This window comes from Oryzias latipes, chromosome 8, assembly GCF_053564925.1.
Source record: "Oryzias latipes strain Hd-rR chromosome 8, Olatipes_Hd-rR_3.1".
Classification (NCBI taxonomy): Eukaryota; Metazoa; Chordata; class Actinopteri; order Beloniformes; family Adrianichthyidae; genus Oryzias; species Oryzias latipes.
The window spans coordinates 1,610,378-1,632,948 of record NC_136244.1 but is presented as its reverse complement, the minus strand read 5'-3'; the positions used below and the strand labels follow the sequence as shown (position 1 = coordinate 1,632,948).

Genomic DNA, 22,571 nt, shown 5'->3' with positions numbered 1-22,571 from the left:
CATGTGTGTGCGTGCGTGCGCGTGCACAGACTCGCATCCTGGTGACCCATGGGCTCAGCTACCTGCCTCAGGCCCACCTGGTCCTGGTCATGGTGGACGGGGAGATCACGGAGGTCGGCTCCTACCAGCAGCTCAAGGAGAAAGAGGGAGCCTTCGCCGAGTTCCTGCGGATGTACGCCGCCAACGAACAGAGTGAGGAAACCGGTAAGAACCACGGCCAATAGACGAATATCTTTTATGAAAACAAAAATGTGTCAGATCCTTTATGTTTGAACAAACACGGTGCAGAAAAAAAGCCTTCCTGTTGCCGCGGTGATAACGTTATGTCCCACAATTGGGAGGGACAGTGAAGGCACCACAGTGATCAATTGTTGTGTGAGTAGGATAAACCTCTTTTAGGGTTTGGACCAAACCCAACCACATCTGTTTGCTGCCACTGTATTCATCTTAAAATGCATTTAAAATGGACTGGTTTGGATTTTTCCTCTGAGAATTGGCTCTATGTTTATCATGAAAAGTCTCTGTCCTCATGTTTAGAGCCGGTGCCTAACAGTCCCACCAAGCCGATGGAGAATGGCGTTGGGCCTGGATTTACCGGGTGAGTCGATCCTGGAGATAAATCAGTAAAATCCTCCTCAATTTGAACACAACCAGCCTCATCTTCTAGGAGCAGCTTGTTCACTAGTCTGGAAATGTAAAATAAAGATTTCACACACAGCATGACATGAACCTCAGAGGCATTTTGGCTGGAATGATGTAAACGTGTCATTTCTTCTGTGTTCAAATGATACAAAGCAATGCATTGTGGGAGGATGGGCTCTTGGCTGAGCTGTCCCACTGACGGCTGGTTGTGTTGTTGTGATGGGTTTGTAGTCATCTGTGACACACGTGTGTGTTCCTTAGCAGCAGCCAGAGTGCCAGCAACGTCTCCAAAGGTTCTGTATCCGAGCAGAACGTAGAGCAGAAGAATTCCAAGAACGCTGAGGCGGGAAAGACGACGGATGCTGACAAAGCCCTCACTGGACGGGTGTGTAGATCCCTGAGGAGGTCGGCCCGATCACACCAGGTGTTGATGCTTTTCTCCTCATCCTCAGGTCAAGCTGTCCGTCTTCTTCTCCTATCTCAAAGCCATCGGCGTGCTTCTGTCCATCATCAGCCTGCTGTTCTTCCTCAGCCACAATCTGCTGTCGCTCTTTGCCAACTACTGGCTGAGCCTGTGGACCGATGACCCCGTGGTGAACGGCACTCAGCCGAACAGGCTGATGAGGCTGGGGGTGTACGGTGCCCTCGGTGTGTCCCAAGGTAAGAACTGAACTCTGTGAGCCTCCTCAGAGCCCTTCATATGGTTCTCCTAACCAGAACTCCCCATGTGGTTCTCCGAGCCAGATCTGGCCTCCTTTTGGTTGCATACCTGTGTACAGTGTGTCCTCTGTCCCTCTGCAGGTGTTGCGGTCTGTGGCTACTCCCTGTCCGTGTCCATCGGGGGCATCCTGGCATCCCGGTTCCTCCATCAGTCCATGCTGTTTGACGTTCTGCGCTCCCCCATGTCCTTTTTTGAGCGAACTCCCAGTGGTAACCTTGTCAACCGCTTTGCCAAAGAGATGGACACCATCGACTCGGTGATCCCCATGATCCTGAAGATGTTCATGGGATCCCTGTTCAACGTGGTGGGATCCTGCATCATCATCCTGGTCGCCACGCCGATGGTTGCTTTAATCATTCCCTTCCTGGGCGTGCTCTACTTCTTCGTGCAGGTCGGTATGTGCGGCGCGAGCCTGCGGGCGTGGCGCTGGGATCCACTGACCTTTGTGTGGTTTCCCTTTCAGAGGTTTTATGTGGCGTCTTCGAGGCAGCTGAAGCGTCTGGAGTCGGTCAGCCGCTCACCCATCTACACCCACTTCAGCGAGACGCTGCTGGGCACGTCTGTGATCCGGGCCTTCGGAGAGCAGGAGCGCTTCATTCACGAGAGCGACCAGAGAGTGGACCACAACCAGAAGGCGTACTACCCCGGCATTGTGGCCAACAGGTGGTGCTGCTTGTCACTCGCCAACACCCTGCAGCTAAGGCGGGAATTGACCTCCGTCTCCTCCTTTTGTCTGAAGGTGGCTGGCCGTCCGGCTGGAGTTTGTGGGGAACTGCATCGTGTCGTTTGCTGCTTTGTTTGCCGTCTTAGCCAGAGAGAGCCTGAGCCCCGGCATCATGGGCCTGTCCATCTCCTATGCCCTGCAGGTATGCACCCTGTTGCCGTGGTGACTGGTTCTGAAATCAAACATTGCGTTAGGACCCCTTGCGTCACAGCACCTGCGTGAACGGCCTCTCTGCCACTTTGGGAGTCAAGCGGAGAGCGGCACTGCCGCAGATCTGTGTGGTCAACTCGACTGTCTGCCACAAAGCAGAACCGCCGTCTGGTGTCCCCTCCTGTTGTAACCCCCCCAACCAACACGGAATGACATAAGGGAGCAGCAAAGAAGAGGGTGCAGTGTGTGTCTCAACAGTTGTTGTACTCGTATATTGACAGAACATTAAAGCATTCATATCCCTAACATGCAATGGTAGGAATATGAATGCATAGGATTGATATTGCAGTAATAACTATCCTCCACATAGGGGGGTAACAGAGACTGAAACTAACAGCTCCGGTATGTTGGTCATTGGTTACAGACTGCCTTGCTGTCATTGGTTACAGACCGCCTTGCTGTCGTTGGTTACAGACCGCCTTGCTGTCGTTGGTTACAGACCGCCGTGCTGTCATTGGTTACGGACCGCCGTGCTGTCATTGGTTACAGACCGCCGTGCTGTCATTGGTTACAGACCGCCGTGCTGTCGTTGGTTACAGACCGCCGTGCTGTCATTGGTTACAGACCGCCGTGCTGTCATTGGTTACAGACCGCCGTGATGTCATTGGTTACAGACCGCCGTGCTGTCATTGGTTACAGACCGCCGTGCTGTCATTGGTTACAGACCGCCGTGCTGTCATTGGTTACAGACCGCCGTGCTGTCATTGGTTACAGACTGCCGTGCTGTCATTGGTTACAGACCGCCTTGCTGTCGTTGGTTACAGACCGCCGTGCTGTCATTGGTTACAGACTGCCTTGCTGTCATTGGTTACGGACCGCCTTGCTGTCATTGGTTACAGACCGCCGTGCTGTCGTTGGTTACACACCGCCGTGCTGTCGTTGGTTACAGACCGCCGTGCTGTCATTGGTTACAGACCGCCGTGCTGTCATTGGTTACAGACCGCCTTGCTGTCGTTGGTTACGGACCGCCGTGCTGTCGTTGGTTACAGACCGCCGTGCTGTCGTTGGTTACAGACCGCCGTGCTGTCGTTGGTTACAGACCGCCGTGCTGTCATTGGTTACAGACCGCGTTGCTGTCGTTGGTTACAGACCGCCGTGCTGTCATTGGTTACAGACCGCCGTGCTGTCATTGGTTACAGACTGCCGTGCTGTCATTGGTTACAGACCGCCGTGCTGTCGTTGGTTACAGACCGCCGTGCTGTCATTGGTTACAGACCGCCGTGCTGTCATTGGTTACAGACTGCCTTGCTGTCGTTGGTTACAGACCGCCGTGCTGTCATTGGTTACAGACTGCCTTGCTGTCATTGGTTACGGACCGCCTTGCTGTCATTGGTTACAGACCGCCGTGCTGTCATTGGTTACACACCGCCGTGCTGTCGTTGGTTACAGACCGCCGTGCTGTCATTGGTTACAGACCGCCGTGCTGTCATTGGTTACAGACTGCCTTGCTGTCATTGGTTACGGACCGCCTTGCTGTCATTGGTTACAGACCGCCGTGCTGTCATTGGTTACAGACCGCCGTGCTGTCATTGGTTACAGACTGCCGTGCTGTCATTGGTTACAGACCGCCGTGCTGTCGTTGGTTACAGACAGCCGTGCTGTCATTGGTTACAGACCGCCGTGCTGTCATTGGTTACAGACCGCCTTGCTGTCGTTGGTTACAGACCGCCGTGCTGTCATTGGTTACGGACCGCCGTGCTGTCATTGGTTACAGACCGCCGTGCTGTCGTTGGTTACAGACCGCTGGCTTTGCTGCAGCTGTTTTCATGTTGCCGTCTGTGAATGAACCCTGAGAAGTTTGTGTCTTCTGTCTGATCTGTGCAGCTGACCGCCTCCCTGACCTGGTTGGTGAGGATGTCCTCTGACGTGGAGACCAACATCGTCGCAGTGGAGAGAGTGAAGGAGTACAGCGACACAGAGAAAGAGGTACACAAACCCTAAGTTGAGGTTTTTTTTAAGATGCTCCAGTCTTGGTTTGGGGGGAGGGGGTCCTGCATTTCCTGCATAAACGTGAGAGCCACGTTTTAGATGGAGACACTCAGCTGCTGATTCTGCTGCTAAAAACAGAACTACAGATGGACCAATTGGAACATCTTACGAGTTTCACCTGTTCCTGAAACCGTCCCAGCAGCTCCGTCTCATCCACAGAACCAGCATGGATGAAAGCCTCAAATGTTTGAAGCAGTTTGACCTAAAAAACATCCACGAATGTTAAAGAGCTGCTGAGTCCGTCTGTTTGTCTGGTTTTCCTCCGGATCTGCTGGCAGACCCCTGAAGCATCAGCCCCTCTCACTCGTGTCAAACCCACAGGCGGAGTGGAGGCACGAGCCCCCCACCGTGCCCCCTGATTGGCCGACGGAAGGCTGCATACGCATCACAAACTTCGGCCTTCGTTACCGTAGCGACCTGGACCTGGCCATCCGCAACATCAACGTGGACATCAGCGGAGGAGAGAAGGTGTGTGTGTGTGTGTGCACGGTGGGGGGGGGCGTCCAGCCCTGTGTGACCGTCTTCCTGTCAGGTGGGGATCGTGGGACGCACCGGAGCAGGGAAGTCGTCCCTGACGCTGGGACTGTTCCGGATCATCGAGCCGGCTGAAGGCAACATCTTCATCGACGGCGTGGACATCGCCAAGCTGGGCCTGCATGAGCTGCGCTCCAGGATCACCATCATACCACAGGTCTGCCACGGGGCGCAACCGAAGCGACTGAAGCTCCGCCTCCATGTTTCAAAACCCCTCCCTTTGCTGTCCTCCCCCCAGGACCCCGTCTTGTTTTCGGGGACTCTGAGGATGAACCTGGACCCGTTTGACTCTTACTCCGATGAAGACATCTGGAAGGCTCTGGAGTTCTCCCATCTCAAGAGCTTCGTGTCCGGCCTGCCCGACAAACTGGGCCACGAGTGCAGCGAAGGCGGAGAGAACCTCAGGTACCGCCGCAGACGGGAAACCGTGTGTCCGGGAACGGAGGGGGGTACCGGCGTGAATCCGCCTCCAGAACACCGATCAGTCCAGCAGGGTGGGGGGTCAGAGCAGGAAGCCGAGAGGACGAGCTGCTTTGTGGCGGCGTGAAGCAGCCGCATCACATTCGTGACGTGATAAACGGCATTCATGAGTGATTGTGGCGTTCAGCGATGTGTTCAGATGTCCATCAAAGGTTTTGACCGCCGGGTCTTTACATGAATTCAGTTTTTAGCTGTTCAGAATTTTTGGTCGGTTGAGAATTACACAGTTTATCCACAGTGCTCAGACAGACATGAACATTTGCAGACTTTTCTCTCAAAGTTCAAACCTTGATAGAAAAATGCGTCAAAAATCTGATTGGTCCATCGGTGATACGTCCTGGACTGCAGACGAGCTCCTCTGTCCTAAAACTGTGAAGCAGACCAGAATCCGGTCTCCTTGTGTTGACGCCCTGCTGTCTGTCCTCAGCCTGGGCCAGCGGCAGCTGCTGTGCCTGGCCAGAGCTCTGCTGAGGAAGACCAAGGTCCTGGTGTTGGACGAGGCCACGGCCGCCATCGACATGGAGACGGACGACCTGATTCAGACCACCATCCGCTCACAGTTTGAAGGCTGCACCGTGCTGACGATCGCTCACCGCCTCAACACCATCATGGACTACACCAGGTACCGCTCCACCCGTTTACCTGTTCCACCACTGGGTCAGTATGTTCTGGTAGGATGCGACTCTTCATCAGCACGTCAGCTGATGTTCTGTTTATGCAGCAGAACTGCAATATGGAGATGGTTCTGACTCGGTTCTAGTTCAGTCCAAAGGGGGTTCAGGGGGTTCAGAGCCGATATTAGTGATCAAGATGACGACAATGTGACCTTTGAACAGAAAACGATCAACATGTCATTTTCTGTTTAACTGCAACCGTTTTATTTAAATAAAAGTCAACAAAGACGCTGGGCGGGGCTACAAGCTCTAAGCTATGAGCAAACTGGGGTTGCTCCCGGCAACGGTCCCGCCCACAACTCAGAGGTGAATTTCTAATGAACTCCTGCCGCTCTGCAGAAACTATGACACAGGTTGTTGGCTAAAAACAGCACTGTCGTCATTAAAAGACCACTGGAAAAGTTTGGAAACGGATCAGAAGATGGAAGTGGGATTTTAAATATTTTGGCTGCCGTGAGAATGTTTTTAGGATGTATGTGAACCAGTGGCGGACCGTTACACACCTGGGCCTTCAGTAGTGCTGCGTCTGAATCCCTCATGAACCGTTTTACGATGCAGAACCAGCTTTGCATTGCAGATTGAAAATTCCTTCAGCCACAATAAATGCCTCTAAATAAACGGAATAAAGAAAACACTAAATAAAAATCTCATTCTGCAACTACATCCAGCAAATACATTTGGAATATTATTCATCATTTCACTGATCAACAAATGGGATTGCTGGAAGACTAAATCCATCCTCTTCTCTCTCTCAAAAACAATCCATGTCATGTAGGTTATGGTCTTCAGTTCCATCCAGAGTCCTTTTCTATTCCATCAAGGCCAGTGCTGAGAGCCCAGTCTGTCCAGTTGTGTTTCTGGGTAAAAATGTCCACTGGACAGACGGCGTGGACACAGGGACGGTCCGTCCAAACACACAAGTCTGTTCGGCTGCTTCATGATTCACTCAGATGTTTCTGATGAAGGAAGTCAAGGAGATCAGTGGGAGATTTTCCCGCTAAATCCTACATGGAGACATCACAGTCAGTCTGTCTTTAACGGAGACGGATCAAAAACGTCTTTGTGTCAAACTGGACAAGGCTGCATGCGACTTCCTGAAACTTCTGTCCAATCAGAAGCTCTGAATACTGTGACGCTGCCTAAGCCTGCTAGAAGGCCCTGCTGACACCAACTAACAATCTGATTGGTTGAAGGAAATGAATGTCCGATATTGATTTTGCATTAGAAGGCCTGTAGAACTCATAGTGAATACCTTTACCCTGCCTGGCAACAGAGGACAGCTGAAATGTGATTGGTTAAATGCTCCAATGTGAAAACAAGTCTGTCTGGAAGCAGCAGAACCATCATAAAGACAATGAAAGAGAATGGACAGACCATTCAGAATGATTTCATGAGTGTACATGGACAAAATATATTTAAAACATGATTCAGATATTTTTTAGGCCCTGACGGCCCACCACTGCTGTAAACATTTAAGATAATCATTTATCACACAGGTTTAGCTAGTCTCTTCTCATACTGAGACAGATCACATATTTCCTAAAAGCTCCGGTTTTCTGATGTTCTTGGTCTGTCCTGAAGCCCATCAGGCTTCTGCCGGCGGTTCTTCTCCTCTGGTCCGGTTCTTCTCCTCTGGTCCGGTTGAACTGAACTCGGCTGCTTTGTGTCCTGCAGGGTTCTGGTGTTGGACAAAGGACAGATGGCAGAGTTCGACTCTCCCTCCAACCTCATCGCTCAGAAGGGGGCCTTCTACCGGATGGCGAAGGACTCTGGGCTCATCTGAGGCACGGGGGGGAAGTCGCCTGTTCAAGCAGCCGTCCGACTCGGTGGTTGACAGGGGGGGGGTTGTTGAGGATCCGGGGTTGGGCCTCCTGCTGTAACCACAGTTCTTAGTGAAATGACCATGGGGGGGGGGGGTCGCTGAGACTCGAGGGTCTTCATGCCAAATACTGCCTTCATGTGCGTCTGGGACGGTTGCTGGCGTCCCGTTTCCACTTTTGGTTCCTTTGAAAAGATGAAGGTGGTTTGCTTCATCCGGATTTGATTTGGAAACTCTTCACTTTCTGAGTGATGAAGACTTCTGGACAGACTTTCTCTGGCTTCATTTCATGCAGTGAGACGTTCTCCCAGAGGAACTTTGGATGGTCTGCAGACGGAGCTCGGTTCCAGACCCGTTTTTGAATGTATACCTACAGGAATGGTGCCTCCAACACCAACAATCACACAACCAAACCACAAACGCACAAACCTCTGGTGAAATGTGTCAGACACATTTCACTGGCCGTGCAGCACTCCTTATTTATTCTGTGTTGGTTCTCCGTAGCTTTAAGTTGAGCGTTGAAGGCTTTCAGAGTGAAAACCGCTTTTAGGAAACAGCCGTGTTCAGGTTTTATTATCAAAGCTTTAATTTTTAGAAAATGCAGCAGGAAACTGATGTTTGAACATTAGAACTGTCGGTACGGAGTCATCTTCTTCAAGTTTGTATTTCTTTGAATTGTTTGCAGCTCTCAAAGGGTTAAAAACACGTTTAAAGACTTTGGTTCTCTGGACAAAGTAGGTCTCTGACTTTTATTGGAGTGAAAAGTGTTTTAGAAATAAAAGCTGAACTCCTAAAGTAGACCGCATGATGACATCAGATAGGACAGAGAATTAGCGCCGCCATAGAATGAATAGATAGGAAAATAAATTCATCAAAATAAAGTACCGGTAATACAATGATTTGCTAAAAGTCTTAACTTAATGAGAATTAAGTTGTAAAATTATGAGGGAAAAATAAGATTAAAAAAAGTATTTGAAAATAGTTGTAATTTTAAAAGAATGAAGTTATAAAAGTAAGAAAGGTTCTAACTTTACCAAAAATAAAGTCAGTAAATCTAAATTTCTTTTTTTTATGTATGATTTATTTATTCATTTTTCAAAATAGGAAAAAAAAACAATTCAAAACCACAATTACAAAGAAAGAAAAGAGAATAAAAAAGTACACAAATGAATGAATAAAATCATACAAACAGTATACTGTGCTACCAATCTATGAACAGCAGAGACACTCAACACCTCATACCTGTTAATGTATTTGAAAGTTCACTGGGTCAGTTCTAAGGTCAAGGAAATGACATGCTCTAAGAAAGGTGACCACATTTCACAGAATTTACATCCAGTACCATTAAGAGAATGTCTGATTTTTTTTTACAGCTTAATAAAAGAAAGTGACTGTTTTATCCACTGTGAGTGAGTGGGTGGGCGAAGATCCTTCCAGTGCATCAGGATAGTCCGACAGGCAAGTAGTGTCAGAAAGGCAATAAGGTCCTCTAACCAAGGAGGGAGAGAATGATTGTCCGGAGGTATACCAAAAAGGGCTGACATTGGGGATCGGTGTACTTTGACGTTACAGACAGGATAAAGAGTCAAATACAGAGTCCCAGAAGTCAGAAAGCGACAGACATGTCAAAAACATAATGTAAGATTTGCAGGGCTCGCAGACAAATCTTTAACCCAACCCCCAGCCGAGGACAAAGGACTATTAACGACCCGAAACCATGTAGGCTAAGTGCTAAGTGGACAATACCTCCAGTTTCAGGTCTGACTCCTCCCCCATGGACGCATATATATACCAGCTCTTAGACCAGCTAAATCAGAATTGACAAAGCCTCTTGGATAAGAGGTGAAACGTCTTCTAACTTTAATAACCAAGTCCAGATGACATCCCCCAAACCTACTACAATGGAACCAACCTGGATGAATGAGAGTCTTCATAGACATGTTTCTTCTAACTTTGGGAAGGATACCCTCCAGCTGGTACGTGAATTGGAGAAGACAGCTAGGAAATTGGCGGACCACAAGAACCACGTCAGGTTCAACATGAGATGCAGACAAAGCAACGTGATTCCCAAAAGCCTACAGATAGGCAAAGAGGTTAAAGGACACAGAGCTGAGAACATCATGCACAGAGCCAGAACCCAACTTTTAAAGGACAGAATCAGACAGACGTATTTCATCATCAACAACCTGGAAGGTAAAATGAAGAATCTACAGGACAACTTGGCCGCAACCGTTACTGAAGAAGTTCTTGAGAAGATTGTCGGTTTCACCCGGACAGCACAACTGGCACAACACCACAAAAGCAAGCAACGGCAAATCAAGAAATTTCAGATTCTCACTAACCAACAACAGATCCTTAAGGACAGGCTCAACAGGGAGAATAGAGGAAACCACACCAAGGCACGGGTTGATAGAGAGAGGTGGATTAAGAATATTTCCGACCGTGAGCTGACCCAAACAGAGAAAGAGGTATTATCCAAGGGGCTGAATTTCTCGGTTACACCAAGTCATATCCCCGTGGTAGACCTCATCACAGCTACAGAAACGGCCATAAAGAGGAACAATCTGACTGGATCTCAAGCTGAAGAATTATGACTCAAAATTTCGGCGGCACTGTCCAGTGCCTTACCACCACCGTCCAATCTTTCCTCAGATGAAAGAAAGGCCTTGACAGCCCTGGAGAAGGACCACAGTATCAACATTTTACCAGCGGATAAGGGGAGATGTACTGTGATCCTGAATGCGGCGGACTATGAAGCCAAAGTTACCAACCTACTCAGTGACACCACCACATATGAAGCACTGAGAAGAGACCCAACCAGCGGCTATAAGAAAAAGGTTATAGACTGCCTACAAAGACTGGAGAGAGATCAAGTCATCGACAAGCCTCTTTATTACAGACTGTACCTGGGTAATACCACTCCATGCATTTATGGCCTCCCAAAAATCCACAAGGAAGGAATACCACTGAGACCCATTGTCAGCATCATTGACTCAATAACTTACAACATGGCTAAACACCTGGCTACTATTTTGGCCCCTCTAGTCGGCAACACAGAGCATCATGTTAGGAATTCACAAGATTTTGCAAACAAAGTCAAACATCTTCAGCTGGATTCTGACGAGACGATTGTGTCTTACGAAGTAACTTCCCTCTTCACCTGCATTCCCACCACGGAGGCAGTGATTTCAGTGAGGAAGAGATTACTGCAGGATTCTCAGCTACAAGACAGTACAAATCTGACACCAGACCACATCTGCGAACTGTTGGAAGTGTGCCTCAACTCCACATATTTCCGATTCAGGGGAAACTTCTACAGGCAGAGGCACGGCTGTGCTATGGGCTCTCCAATATCACCCATTGTGGCCAATTTGTACATGGAAGAAGTCGAGAGAAGAGCCCTGGACTCTTTCCCAGGTACTACTCCAAGCCACTGGTTCAGATATGTGGACGACACTTGGGTCAAGATCAATATGACAATGACACCAATATGTCAATACAGTGATCCCTTGATTATCGCGGGGGTTACGTTCCAAATAGAACCCGTGATAAGCAAAACCCGTGAAGTAGAAACCTTTATTTTTTTACAATTATTATACAATGAAATTCACTATTATACATTGAAAAGAAAGAACAAACCATTTAACAGGCTAAATCAATTGTTTTTTTAACAAATAAAAGTACTTTAGAAACGTTTTTTCAACAAATAACTTCTGTAGTGTGCTGTCAAATAATAATTTCAATCATCGATAAGAACAGAAGGCTTTAAATTGCGGAGATTAGCCCCGCCCACCGCGACCCGAGTGGATTAAACGGAGGAAAATTTAAAATGATTATGAAAAAAAAAAAAAGTACAGTGGGACAGATAGTGACTCCGGTCTTTTCACTGCTCTTCATACTGAGCCGCTGCATCCTGACTCTGCTCTGCAGCGTTTTTTCCTTTTGAAGCCCGCGGTGCAGCTGCAGGTGTGTTTGTTCGGGAGAGGAACATAGTGATAGGCAGTTGTTGTCGCTCTTTTTTCTTCTTTGCTAAAGATCCTTATACACCGACATGCCACCATCGATTATGTTGGAGAACTGTTATGAACGGCTCATCAAAGGGTCCCATTCTTGAGCTACTCGCTGAGTGACTTTTTAGCCAATCAGAATGCAGAACACAATGCACAATCCAAATCCGTGAAGTAGCGAAACCGTGAAAAGTAAACCGTGATATAGCAAGGGATCACTGTATAGTCAACAATATGACTATGACACCAAAATAATATTGTTCGGATATTTTCAGCCTAATAAGAAAATAAAAAGTTTGGTAGGGAGAGGCCACCATTATCTTTGCTTTTCTGTAATATGTTTTTTCTCATACCCTTTTTTCCCATAGAAATGGGGAAATAGAATTGTGAAGGCACCTGAAGAATTGATTTGGAATAAATGCTGGTAGGCATTGAAAAAAATAAAGAAATTTAGGCAGCACAATCATTTTAATGAAGCTTATTCTGCTTGCAAGAGATAACGGCAGCATAAACCAGCGCTGTAAGTCACAATTAATTTGATCCAGTAATGGGATAAAGTTGGTTTTGAAAAGTTTAGAAAATTCCTTAGTCACTTGAATGCCTAAATACTTAATGACAGATGGAGAGATTTTAAAAGGTAAGTTGGGGGGGGGGGGGGGGGGTAGGCCATGGCCTCCGGATTGATAGGAAAAAGTTAACTTTTATTTAAGTTTATAATAATACACAATAAAACGAGAATATATAGAACAACTTGAAAAACCTATAACTGAACAAGAAATAGAACAAGCAATAAATAATATGCAAAACCCTAAAGCTCCCGGCCCAGATGGCTACACATCAGAATTTTACAAAGCCTTTAAAGATCAGATCTCACCAATACTTCTAGAAGTGTATAACGAATTAAAAACTTGACACGTAATAGAGAAAGAAATATTACCCCCAACTTTTTATCAAGCAAACATCTCTGTAATCCATAAAACTGAAAAAGACCCATTGAATCCAGCATCATATAGGCCGATTAGTTTAATCAACGTAGATAACAAGATATTGGCAAAAATTCTAGCCACACGGTTAGAAAAAGTTCTACCAACAATAATATCCCAGGACCAAACAGGGTTCATCAAAGATAGACAACTATTTTTTAACATAAGAAGAATCTTAAATATCATCCATACACAAGATAAAAACAATTTAAATTCAGAAATTCTACTCTCTTTAGATGCAGAAAAAGCATTTGACAGGGTTGAGTGGGATTACCTTTTTTTGACCCTTTCAATGTTTGGATTTGGTTTTAAATTTATTTCCTTGGTTAAACTTCTATATGCTCAACCTACAGCCTCAGTACAAACAAACAATACTCATTCTGAATACTTTGCTTTGAACCGTTCGACAAGGCAAGGGTGCCCTCTCTCACCTCTGCTATTTGCGCTAGCCATCGAACCTTTAGCCATTCTACTACGCTCATTAAAAGAATACGCTGGGATTAATAGAGGAAACACAGAACACAAAGTATCCCTTTATGCAGATGATCTTCTATTGTACGTTTCTGACCCTATAAAATCAATCCCCATTAGTATGACTATTTTGGAAAACTTTGGACGAATATCAGGTTATAAATTAAACCTATCTAAAAGCATTTTATTTCCAATTAACTCCAAAGCTAAAGAAGATCTTAGCAGTCTTTTTTTTTTTTTTTTTTACTTGTCCTGTCCAACAGCTAGGCAGGCAGATGAGAGCTGAGGGCCTCTTGTGTTGGACATATTTTACTTTAACAAGAGGGGTTATTAATCTTCAGACAAACTAAAGGTATGACTGAATAAACCCCTTTTGTAATTGAGGCCAAACTTTATTCATTTCAACCATGATTTGGTGTTGGACCGGACGGAAAAGGAAAGAAGGGAAGAAGAGGGAGGGATGTCAGGGGGGGGGGGGGGGGGGGGGTGATAGTGAGGGGGGGGGGGGGGTAAGACCATGAAGCAGCATAGAGCAGACAGGTTTACTGGTTGTTTATCATTACGGTACGGTTCAAATGTAGTACAAAAAGGGCGGGGCCTGTCCACACACACTCAAATACTATCAACACACCTGCTAGCTGCAAAAAATGTCCACATGTCAACATGTACACAAAACAGATAGTGTTCACGAACGCATACCTATGCCTTTAAACCAACTAGTGTGAAATCTTTCATTCATTCAATCATGCAAACTATTAGTGCAAAGGTGAGCTAACACCTGTGCTCAGGTGAGTGTTTATGTTCTTCTAAAATGGATGGTGGAATGTGAAAAGAAGGAGGAGGAGCGCCCAGCCACCCCCACACCCAGACCCCCGCCGCAGCAGCAGCGGCAGCCGGAATTCCCCCAACGCCACACGGGAACAGGCAGGGAACAACCGCCCCCCGGGTGACCAAGACCGCCACCCAGGCCAGGGCCAGCAGGACCGCCGCGAGGCCCCCAGAGCCAGAGAGCAGGGAGGCGCGGAGGGAAAGATAGCGCCGCCCCAGCCCAGCCAGGAAAGCAGCCCCCCGCCGCGCCGGAAGAGCCCAACGCAGGGCCCCACCGGAGAAAGACGCCCACAGCACCAGACGAGCACCCCACCACCACCCAGGAGTTCCGGGCATCCCCCCGCCCCAACCCCAAGTACGAGCCAGGACCCCCCAAGGGAGACCCGCTCCGCACCCCAGGCAACCACCCACCCGGCCCAAGGTTGGTCCAGGGAGGAGCAAGGCAGGGGCCCGCTGCCCCCGCCCAGGAGGGGGGAACCCCAGGGAAAAAAGGGTGGCCCACAAGGGGTGTTATAAATATGGCCCGACCAGGCTCGGCCATGTTGGAAGTTTGGCGGGGCCCAGCGCTCAGGGGCAAGGACCAGGACCCACCCCCCAGGGACACGAACACCCCCGGCTCAGGTGTAATATGAACCCCCCCACCGTGCGGAGAGAGAGCCGCCGGGCCCAGGGAGCAGGCACCCAAGGGACATGGCCGCCATCGCCAAGGGGCCCGCACCCCCCACCAGGGAAGGGGTAGGGGACAGATGGACCCAGGTCCCACCTTCCTTGCAAAATGTGTGTGCGTGTATGTGTGTTTGAGAGGGTGTGTGTGTGCATGTGTGTGTGTTTATGTTGGAATGTATATATTGAAGGGGGAGGGGTTTGTGTACTAAGGGGGGTGCAGTTAAAATTGGCGAGTAGGGCACTAAGGGGACATCTCCTGATTACTCACAGTGATGTCCCCTCACCCTCCCCACCAAGGGGCCCTAAATGTCTAAGGTGCGGTTAAAATTGGCGGGTAGAGCGCTAAGAGGACATCTGCTGCTTGCTTGCAGTGATGTCCAAGCACCCCCCCTACCAAGGACCCTACATGTCTAAGGTGCAAATAAAACCGAAAGAGGGGGGGCCCACTCCATACGGCAACCATAGGAGGGGGGCCACTGCCAAGTAGCCCCCCCCCAAGGTGCATCGCAGGCTAGACCCCCCACCCCCTCACCCTAATATGAGGTTATATGAGGAAGGGGGTAAGTTGGGGACAGCTGGTAGACTGTCCCCCGGTGGTCAAACAGCTGTCCCCCAGCCCCCCCCCCCCCCCCAGCAAAGGGGCCAGGGCCACCCAGCCCAGGGGCCCCACCCCCGGAGGCGCCGACACCCCAGGCCCGGCACCACCCACCCCACACAGAGAGAGAGGAGCCAGAAAGCATCGCCCCCCCCGGAGCAAGCCCAGGCCCCCACCCCCAGACGCCGGCCCTAGAGGATCTCTGGTCAGGCCTTGACGGGACCGAGGAGGCCAACCGGCCGAGGCAACCACTGATTGCCTCAGCGGAGACCCCGACCCGTTAGCCCCCCCGACCCGTACCAATAATGGGCCCCCCCTCCCCCCCAGAACGCCCCCCCACAGGACAGGGCCGACAAGCCCCCCACCCCACCCCACCCCAGACCCCGCAGCCGAAGCGGATGACACCCAGAGCGACCGGGGGCCCCGAGTGGGTTGTCCCGTCCCGTCCCAGAGCCAGGGAAGGGCCGATCCCAGCCCCGGGTGCAGATGGGCAGCCCATCCGGCGCCGCTGGGCCCCCCCCGAGCAGGGCCCCCCGCCAACCCCCCCCAGCACAGGCAAAGGGACCACCCCCCCAAGCCAAGCCAGACCCCGCAGCCGAAGCGGATGTTATTATGAAACATTTGCGACTAGAAAATATCAGATTTACACTTAAAGGAAAGCAAGAAGAATTTTACAAAACCTGGCAACCATTCATAGACCTTTTTGAGATTATGAAAGAATAATAACTGAGCTTCATACCGATTGTTAAATGTGATGTCTTCCACTTAATGTTTATTATAATATTTTATTTTTTCTTTCTTTTTTCTCTTTTTTTTGTTGTTGTTGTTGTTGTTGTTGTTGTTGTTGTTGTTGTTTCTGTTGTTGTTGGATTGTTGTATTACACTTAAAAAAGCAAATGTGTTATTATGTTATTTTTGTATGAAAATCTGAATAAAAAGAGAATTAAAAAAAAGAAAAAGAATGTGGAAATTAAGTACCGGTATGTCAAATAAATATTTCTTACTGGAAGAGTTGTCTGACTGAAACTATACACTATTATTAACTGTTGTCTGTACAAAATATACTCATAAAACTCTCATTCAAATAAAATACGTAAATAAAAAAAATCAATAAGTAAACAAATCAGTGACACATTTCTGTTCATTCAGTCTTCTATATCTGCTGTTTTCTAATTCAAACATCCCTATTAACACAGTTCAGTTAACACTGTTGAATTATAACTATTAAACACTAAAGCAGACTCCAATTCTACAGTTCTTTAAGCTCCATCAATGGTTCTTCTGAACACGGCTTCTCTTGTCTTCTTCTCACTGCTGGACACTTGGCAGCACTTCCTCCCAAACAGCTGAGACCATCAGTGTGGATGAAGATGATTGACAGTAAATCTGGACTGGACTTGAACTTCTTGAAATTTAAGGTGGAGAAGTCAGAGGATGTGCTCCCAATTTTGAATCTGTGTTGAATTTGAAGTTTAATTTTTAAAACACAAATCAGTAAAGGAGATACAAAATTCAGAAACCACTTTTGGATTTTCTTTCTTATGACTTTTTGCACATTTAAACCCCGGTCACAAGTTATTGTAGAGCAGCCGGTCTCCCACTCCTATGTTTTTATAAAAAAACTGATGGAAATTCATGTTGGCGACACCAAATATGTGCAGCCAAGATGGACAATAAGCGTGTTTGAGATCATTCAGGTGGACGAAACACTGTGCTGATCACCTGATTTGTGACGGGGTGAGTCTGCGCAGCGTGCCTAACCGGCGTAACCGTAACCTCAGCCCTCCTCCGGGTCTGTGCGACCCAGAGAAAAGTTCAGCACTGACTGCATGTGTGGCAGACAGGGCTGTGGGTCGTAGTTTGTCCCTCATGGTGTTCCATAGGTAAATATTCATGGCCAGCACCTGTCTGCTGAGCTGTGATTGGCTCACAAGGCTGATAAATAGCAGCTGTGGGAGTTCCATCTAGATGCTGGTTTCCTGGTTTGGCCTTGGTGGGTGAGCTTGACATGTGGACCTTTTTTACTGAAGCTTTTAATCATTTGAGTCCTTTTACTAAAGTTTTTAAGCATTTGAGTTTGCAACATTTTAAATTCTATTTATATTAACAGGTGGTGGCATGAGTTCTGAGCCTGGGGCATGAGAGGTAACACTAGGGTTTGTAAAACATGTGTTTGTCCCAGGGGAGAACTAACTTATTTTTCTTTTTCCATTGCCACTGCTGTTTTGCTTGTAGTGTTTTTAGTCATTGTTTTTAAAGTTTTAACCAACCTTGACACCCTTGCTTTTATCCATTTTTAAACTGTTTTGTGCTCATTTTAGTATCTTGGTGGTTGGACCTGGCTGAAGGTGGCTGCCTTCTCCTTTTATCCTTATGGTAGCTGGTGGGTGCCATATATAGTATTGTGTAAGGGGGACCCCCCCCCTGTTTTCGGCCCATAAATTAGTGGTGACCTGCTCAGGTGCACCTCTTCTGTTTTGTATTTTCTTTTAATCACTGTTTGGGTTGTAGTGTGTTTTTGTGTGCATTTGGGCCCTGAGCAGGTACTCCTGGTGAGGGTTTGGATCAGATCTCCCTTGGTGGTGTTTGGGGCTACCCACCGGTACAGTGGGGCTGAGGCGATCCTGGAGGCAGCCGCCCTCATGCAGTGTTGGAGTGCGGTCCAACTGTCTGAGTTTATTTTAACCTTTTTTATGGAAATTGTGTCAAGTTTTTAATAAATTGTATATTTTTAACCACTATCAAATCCAGTCTCCATTTGGGGTGCAAGTAAGGGGGCATTTGGTCACACGTATTTAGATGCGTTCTAAAAAGTAAAGTAAGAAACTCCTTAATGTGGTCTGGGGAGGGGCGGTCAGGTTTCCTGCCTTAAATGTTCTCCTGCTTTCAAGCCCGGTCAATGTCCCACCCCCAAGAGTCCCCAAGAGTGGTTGGTTGGTCAGCTCCGCGCACAAAATTGAAAAGGTGTCATTCATGCAGGCTGGCGGGCTGCATTAACATTAAACTTTCATGTTAAGGCGAGGGCCGCAAAATGTCATCTTGGGGGCCGCAGATAGGCCGCGAGTTTGAGGCCCCTGCACTAGACAGAGCTCTGAACCTTTTTTCTTCAATGATTTGTGATCTTCATTGGTGTCCATGGATTACATGAAATCTTTCCACCTTTGTCATGGTAGGGAGAACACGTCAATGGAAGGGGGGGGGGGGGGTCATCTAAGATAGCACACGGGTTATAGTCCAGTTGCTGTGACTGGACTCTAAGATCTGCTGGTGCTGGTCCTGCTGGAAGAACCAGAACCTCTGGGCTTTGGTTCCGGCTGGAAGCTGCCGTCTGCTGTTCACCAAACATCAGCGGCCTGATGCGAACACAGCGGCATATTTGCTGGAAGGTTTTGTGCACTTCAGTGTGATGTTTTTCATCAGACCCAGACCAATGAATGTTTTTAATAAATCTGATTATGAACGGTCTCTGCTGGATTTTTTTTTTTTTTTTTTTTTTTTTTTTTTAATATGAAGGTAAAGATGTGTCAAAATGGCCGACCTGGTAGATTTGATGTGAAAACAAATCTGCGTCTGTGTTAAAAAAAATAAAAAAAAAATAAAAAGAAAATCTTGTCAAAATCACAAATTCCCGTTTGCATGTGTTCATTTAGAGTTACAACCTCAAAGTGCTACAACTGCGCTTCAGACTTTTGACATGTTCCTTGGCGAACATTTATTTCAACGGATCTGTGTCCGATAAAGGAAAAAGGGAGGGGGGGGGGGGGTTCAATCAGTCAGAGTGCGGCACTCAGAACTTGGTAAAGTTAGATCTTAACAGATTCGGACTTCCGGTCTAAATAACTCTGATAATCGAACAAATGTGACAGCAAGTATCTCAATCATTTTGTATTAACAGAGTGAACTACAAATGCATTTCAGTCAGACGACTTATGCAGCAAAATATTTATTTTCACATTCTTTGTTTGGCATAAGGCTCTGTAATTCCATGAGATAAGATTTCCATAAAACTTTTGGCTATTAACTCACCAACACCAAAGATCATCAAGAAGAGAATGTAAATGTATAATCGGTGTGTAATAAGAGGTGTGTTTTCAGTGGCATTTTATATTCATGTTTACAAGTATGACTGCTATGTGTGACCCGGCACCATTGACCGTTGGGCCCCTCCCTTTCCGAGGACAGCACCACAAAGGGAACATGCTATCTAGATAGAAGAGAAAAGAGCCAAGAAAATTGAACGTGGAGCCCATGTCCACAAGGTGCTGTTAGGAACTGTAATTTGAAACGCCATGAACCAACCTGTATGATGACATGATAATTTAACTTCCAATCAAACGCTTCCAATGACCTACTATGACATGCTTAAGTAACATCCATCAATTCGAAGCTTCCATCAAAGTACTATGAGTTTAACGGCCATAACTTTTCTTCCATTTGGCATACTAATAATAAGCTTAAGAAACCTCCAATTCGAGCTCCATTTTATACAATACAAACCTTAGAACATCCTAAATTTGAGGTTCCACCTGGAAATAATTTTCTTTTAACATCTATAATCCAAAAATTTACATTCATTCTGCTGTTGACATCGATTGATTCAGTCACAAGTGTCATTGAAACGCAGAGGAGGTCTACCGCCCCTTCACTTTCAGTGCAGCAATAGGTACGTCGAGCAGTCATCGTTGCAGCACCAGATCAAGGAATGCAGGGGTGACATCATTTTCTGGAAACGGAGAAGCTGATCGGGGAGTAGGGGTTCGCAGGCTCAGGATGCGATGCGTAGATAAGACAAAAGCAGTATTAGTCTCAGCAAAGAATACAGAAATAACCCAGAAACTGATCAGTTTCAAAATGCTTGAGATAAATGGAATAACAGTGCTTTTAAAGAACAAATCTGAGAAAGTGAAATTTAGTAGATAGTTAAGGAAAAGTCCCATTTGTGGATTCATCGCACCATAGAAACCATCAGAATCACAAATTCCAAGAGTGAATTGATAGTGAAGTATAGAAATCTAAACACCAATTTTATATAGACCAATGGTAAGAGAAGTAACCTTCGTCAGTTCCAGATGGACGCACCTTCAGAAGGTCACCGAGGAGCAGGCGATGGGAAGGGTAACCAAGGACCAAGGAGATTGTAGATGAGGAAGGTCAACATCCCACATAGCAAAGGATTGCAGCTCGGCTGGATTTGATGTTTTGCATTTGATATTAGTGGTTCCCAATAACTGGACAACAAAGCACAGACTACTGAAATTTTAATTAGCAAAGGGTGTCTGGATATTGCAAAAGAAGAACTTGAGATCCATGAGGGATCATAGGTTTTGATAGCTAGACTGAACCTCATGCATTTAGAGGCGGAGAACAACAAGTCTCTAAATGGGGATGCATCTAGCAGAGTGTCATCTACTTAAGCAGGGCAGATAGAAGACTGGCTTGTGGGCACAAGATTTAACTCTTGAACAAAGCTTGGGAGTGTAAGTTGCTCATGGTGTTATTTAAACACTAAACCAAGTCAACCGATGACACGTAAGACTATCATCTCTCTTCTTGGAACAGCCTTAATATAATCTCCACGGCTGAATTCTCTCATAACCACGTGATTCGTTAAAGGACCATTAGAGCTGTGGATTTGGGTTTAACGTCCTAAATTCTGGCAGCCGGATATTCACAAACAACTCCTCATAAATCTTTCTCCTCCAAAACCAGAGGGCGCAGCTTTAGAAAACAAGTGGAGGGAGACCGAAGACACGACAGTCATCATCATAACAAAACTACTCCAAGCATTAGGAAGGAAAGACCAGAAACGCAAGACATGAATATCCAGAACAACAGGAACACTGGGCCCAGGATCGAACTAGCCAGAACAAGAAAACAAGATGAACGGATGACCGTGGGACCAAAGCACATAGCAAATTTCAGGTGGCCCAATCATTGACAAATCACAGTCATTCAACCAAAGAATGAATAAACGACTTGCTGCACAAATGCGAGAGATGATAAAATGGGGAGAGAGGCGTGCATCAATGAACCATCCAGAGTCATTGAAGATAATAAATCCGGACGGGTGGAGGACCATACATTATAGATAAAGCGGAAGTCCAGATTCAAAAATCACCGCAAGGGGTTGTGGGATATCATTCCCTTTGCCTGTCTGGACGGATTTGGGTTTAAGTGTGGGTTTTTGGACAAATGTGTTTAGTTGTTTAGCTGTTTTGCCATGTTTTGTCGAGTTGTTTAGTCCAGTGTTTTTATTGTAACCGGCAGGTCTGCCTGTGACAGGTGCATGCCTGCTTGGTTGGGCATTTGGTTCAGCTGTGTCTGTCCCTATATAAGGAACAGGGAGTGAGTGGACAGACAGTGGCTGCCTGCCTGCATGGTGGTATGTATGGCTGAAGCTCCTCTTGTTGGGAGGATGTAGATCACCTTTTACTCATTTATATTCTACTCTTTTAACCCGATGCTGTAAGCGGCTGGACGTGTTGCAGATGTCATGAGCCACTGTGTGTTCTTTACCCACACTTTTTATACATTTTTCTTGTGTTTTTAGAGCGATGTTGTATTTTTTTTGTTTGTTTTTTAGTTTTTTTAAGTGTAATTGTTGTATATGTCTGAGTTGGGCGCCGGTGCCTGCGGGGGGATCAGATTAAAATTGCAACGGCTGATTTTAAAATTGTTAATTAAATTAAACATTGTATAAGCTGTTATTGTCTCAGCCATTTTTTTTTTTTTTTTTGGTGGCTTCACTCTGCACTGGCTTTGGTCACATGATGGTGTTGGAGCTGTGTTATCACACAGAATGGAGGATGGCGGTGAGAAACCAGAATCGGTGAGAAACCAGAATCCATGTGGACCATGCAGGACCGTTCCTAGGTGAGATGTTTTTGTTGGTGGTAGATGCTCATTTAAGGTGGATGGACATTTATCCGGTGAAATCAGCTACTTCACAAATCACCATTGAGAACCTGAGACAGAGTTTCAGTGTGTTTGGTCTTCCAAAGATGTTGGCATCAGACAATGGGACATGTGCAGAATTTGAGACATTCATGAAACAAAATGGAATTGACAATGTAAGACCTGCACCTTTCCACCCATCCTCTAACGGTCTGGCTGAAAGAGCAGTGCAGACTTTTAAGGAGGGGATGAAGAAGATACAAGGTGACACCCTCCAAACAAAACTGTCAAGATTTCTGTTCAGTTATCGTATTACACCGCATGCAACAACAGG

At 46.9% G+C, this 22,571-nt stretch overlaps 1 protein-coding gene, 1 long non-coding RNA gene and 1 pseudogene across 7 annotated transcripts in view; all 3 read left to right on the top strand.

The window, feature by feature from the left end:
- abcc1 (ATP binding cassette subfamily C member 1 (ABCC1 blood group)) overlaps positions 1 to 8,588 on the top strand; it is a 34,496-nt gene extending 25,908 nt beyond the window's left edge. For 2 of the 4 annotated variants that reach the window (XM_020705550.2, XM_011478656.4), the window contains exons 19-31: positions 30 to 204; positions 538 to 598; positions 907 to 1,027; positions 1,095 to 1,302; positions 1,444 to 1,754; positions 1,827 to 2,026; positions 2,103 to 2,229; positions 4,122 to 4,223; positions 4,608 to 4,754; positions 4,819 to 4,977; positions 5,059 to 5,225; positions 5,728 to 5,922; positions 7,649 to 8,588. In XM_020705550.2, the coding sequence (XP_020561209.1) occupies positions 30 to 204; positions 538 to 598; positions 907 to 1,027; positions 1,095 to 1,302; positions 1,444 to 1,754; positions 1,827 to 2,026; positions 2,103 to 2,229; positions 4,122 to 4,223; positions 4,608 to 4,754; positions 4,819 to 4,977; positions 5,059 to 5,225; positions 5,728 to 5,922; positions 7,649 to 7,757 (2,082 nt within the window). In that variant the 3' untranslated portion in view covers positions 7,758 to 8,588. Of the gene's footprint in view, positions 1 to 29; positions 205 to 537; positions 599 to 903; positions 1,028 to 1,094; positions 1,303 to 1,443; positions 1,755 to 1,826; positions 2,027 to 2,102; positions 2,230 to 4,121; positions 4,224 to 4,607; positions 4,755 to 4,818; positions 4,978 to 5,058; positions 5,226 to 5,727; positions 5,923 to 7,648 lie in introns of all 4 variants that reach the window. The other 2 variants (XM_020705549.2, XM_011478655.4) reach the window with 1 other exon arrangement.
- Positions 8,589 to 9,522: 934 nt separating this feature from the next.
- LOC111947808 (uncharacterized) lies at positions 9,523 to 11,704 on the top strand (annotated as a pseudogene). Its single transcript, XR_013657622.1, has one exon. The product of XR_013657622.1 is annotated as an uncharacterized LOC111947808 (transcript).
- Positions 11,705 to 15,869: 4,165 nt separating this feature from the next.
- On the top strand, positions 15,870 to 18,082 carry LOC110015537 (uncharacterized). Of its 2 annotated transcripts, XR_013657540.1 has the most exons (4): positions 15,872 to 17,336; positions 17,454 to 17,488; positions 17,665 to 17,804; positions 17,887 to 18,082. It is a non-coding gene; the product is annotated as an uncharacterized LOC110015537 (long non-coding RNA). The 2 variants fall into 2 exon arrangements; XR_013657539.1 differs by having other exon boundaries at positions 15,870 to 17,336; positions 17,665 to 18,082.
- The last annotated feature ends 4,489 nt before the right edge of the window (positions 18,083 to 22,571 follow it).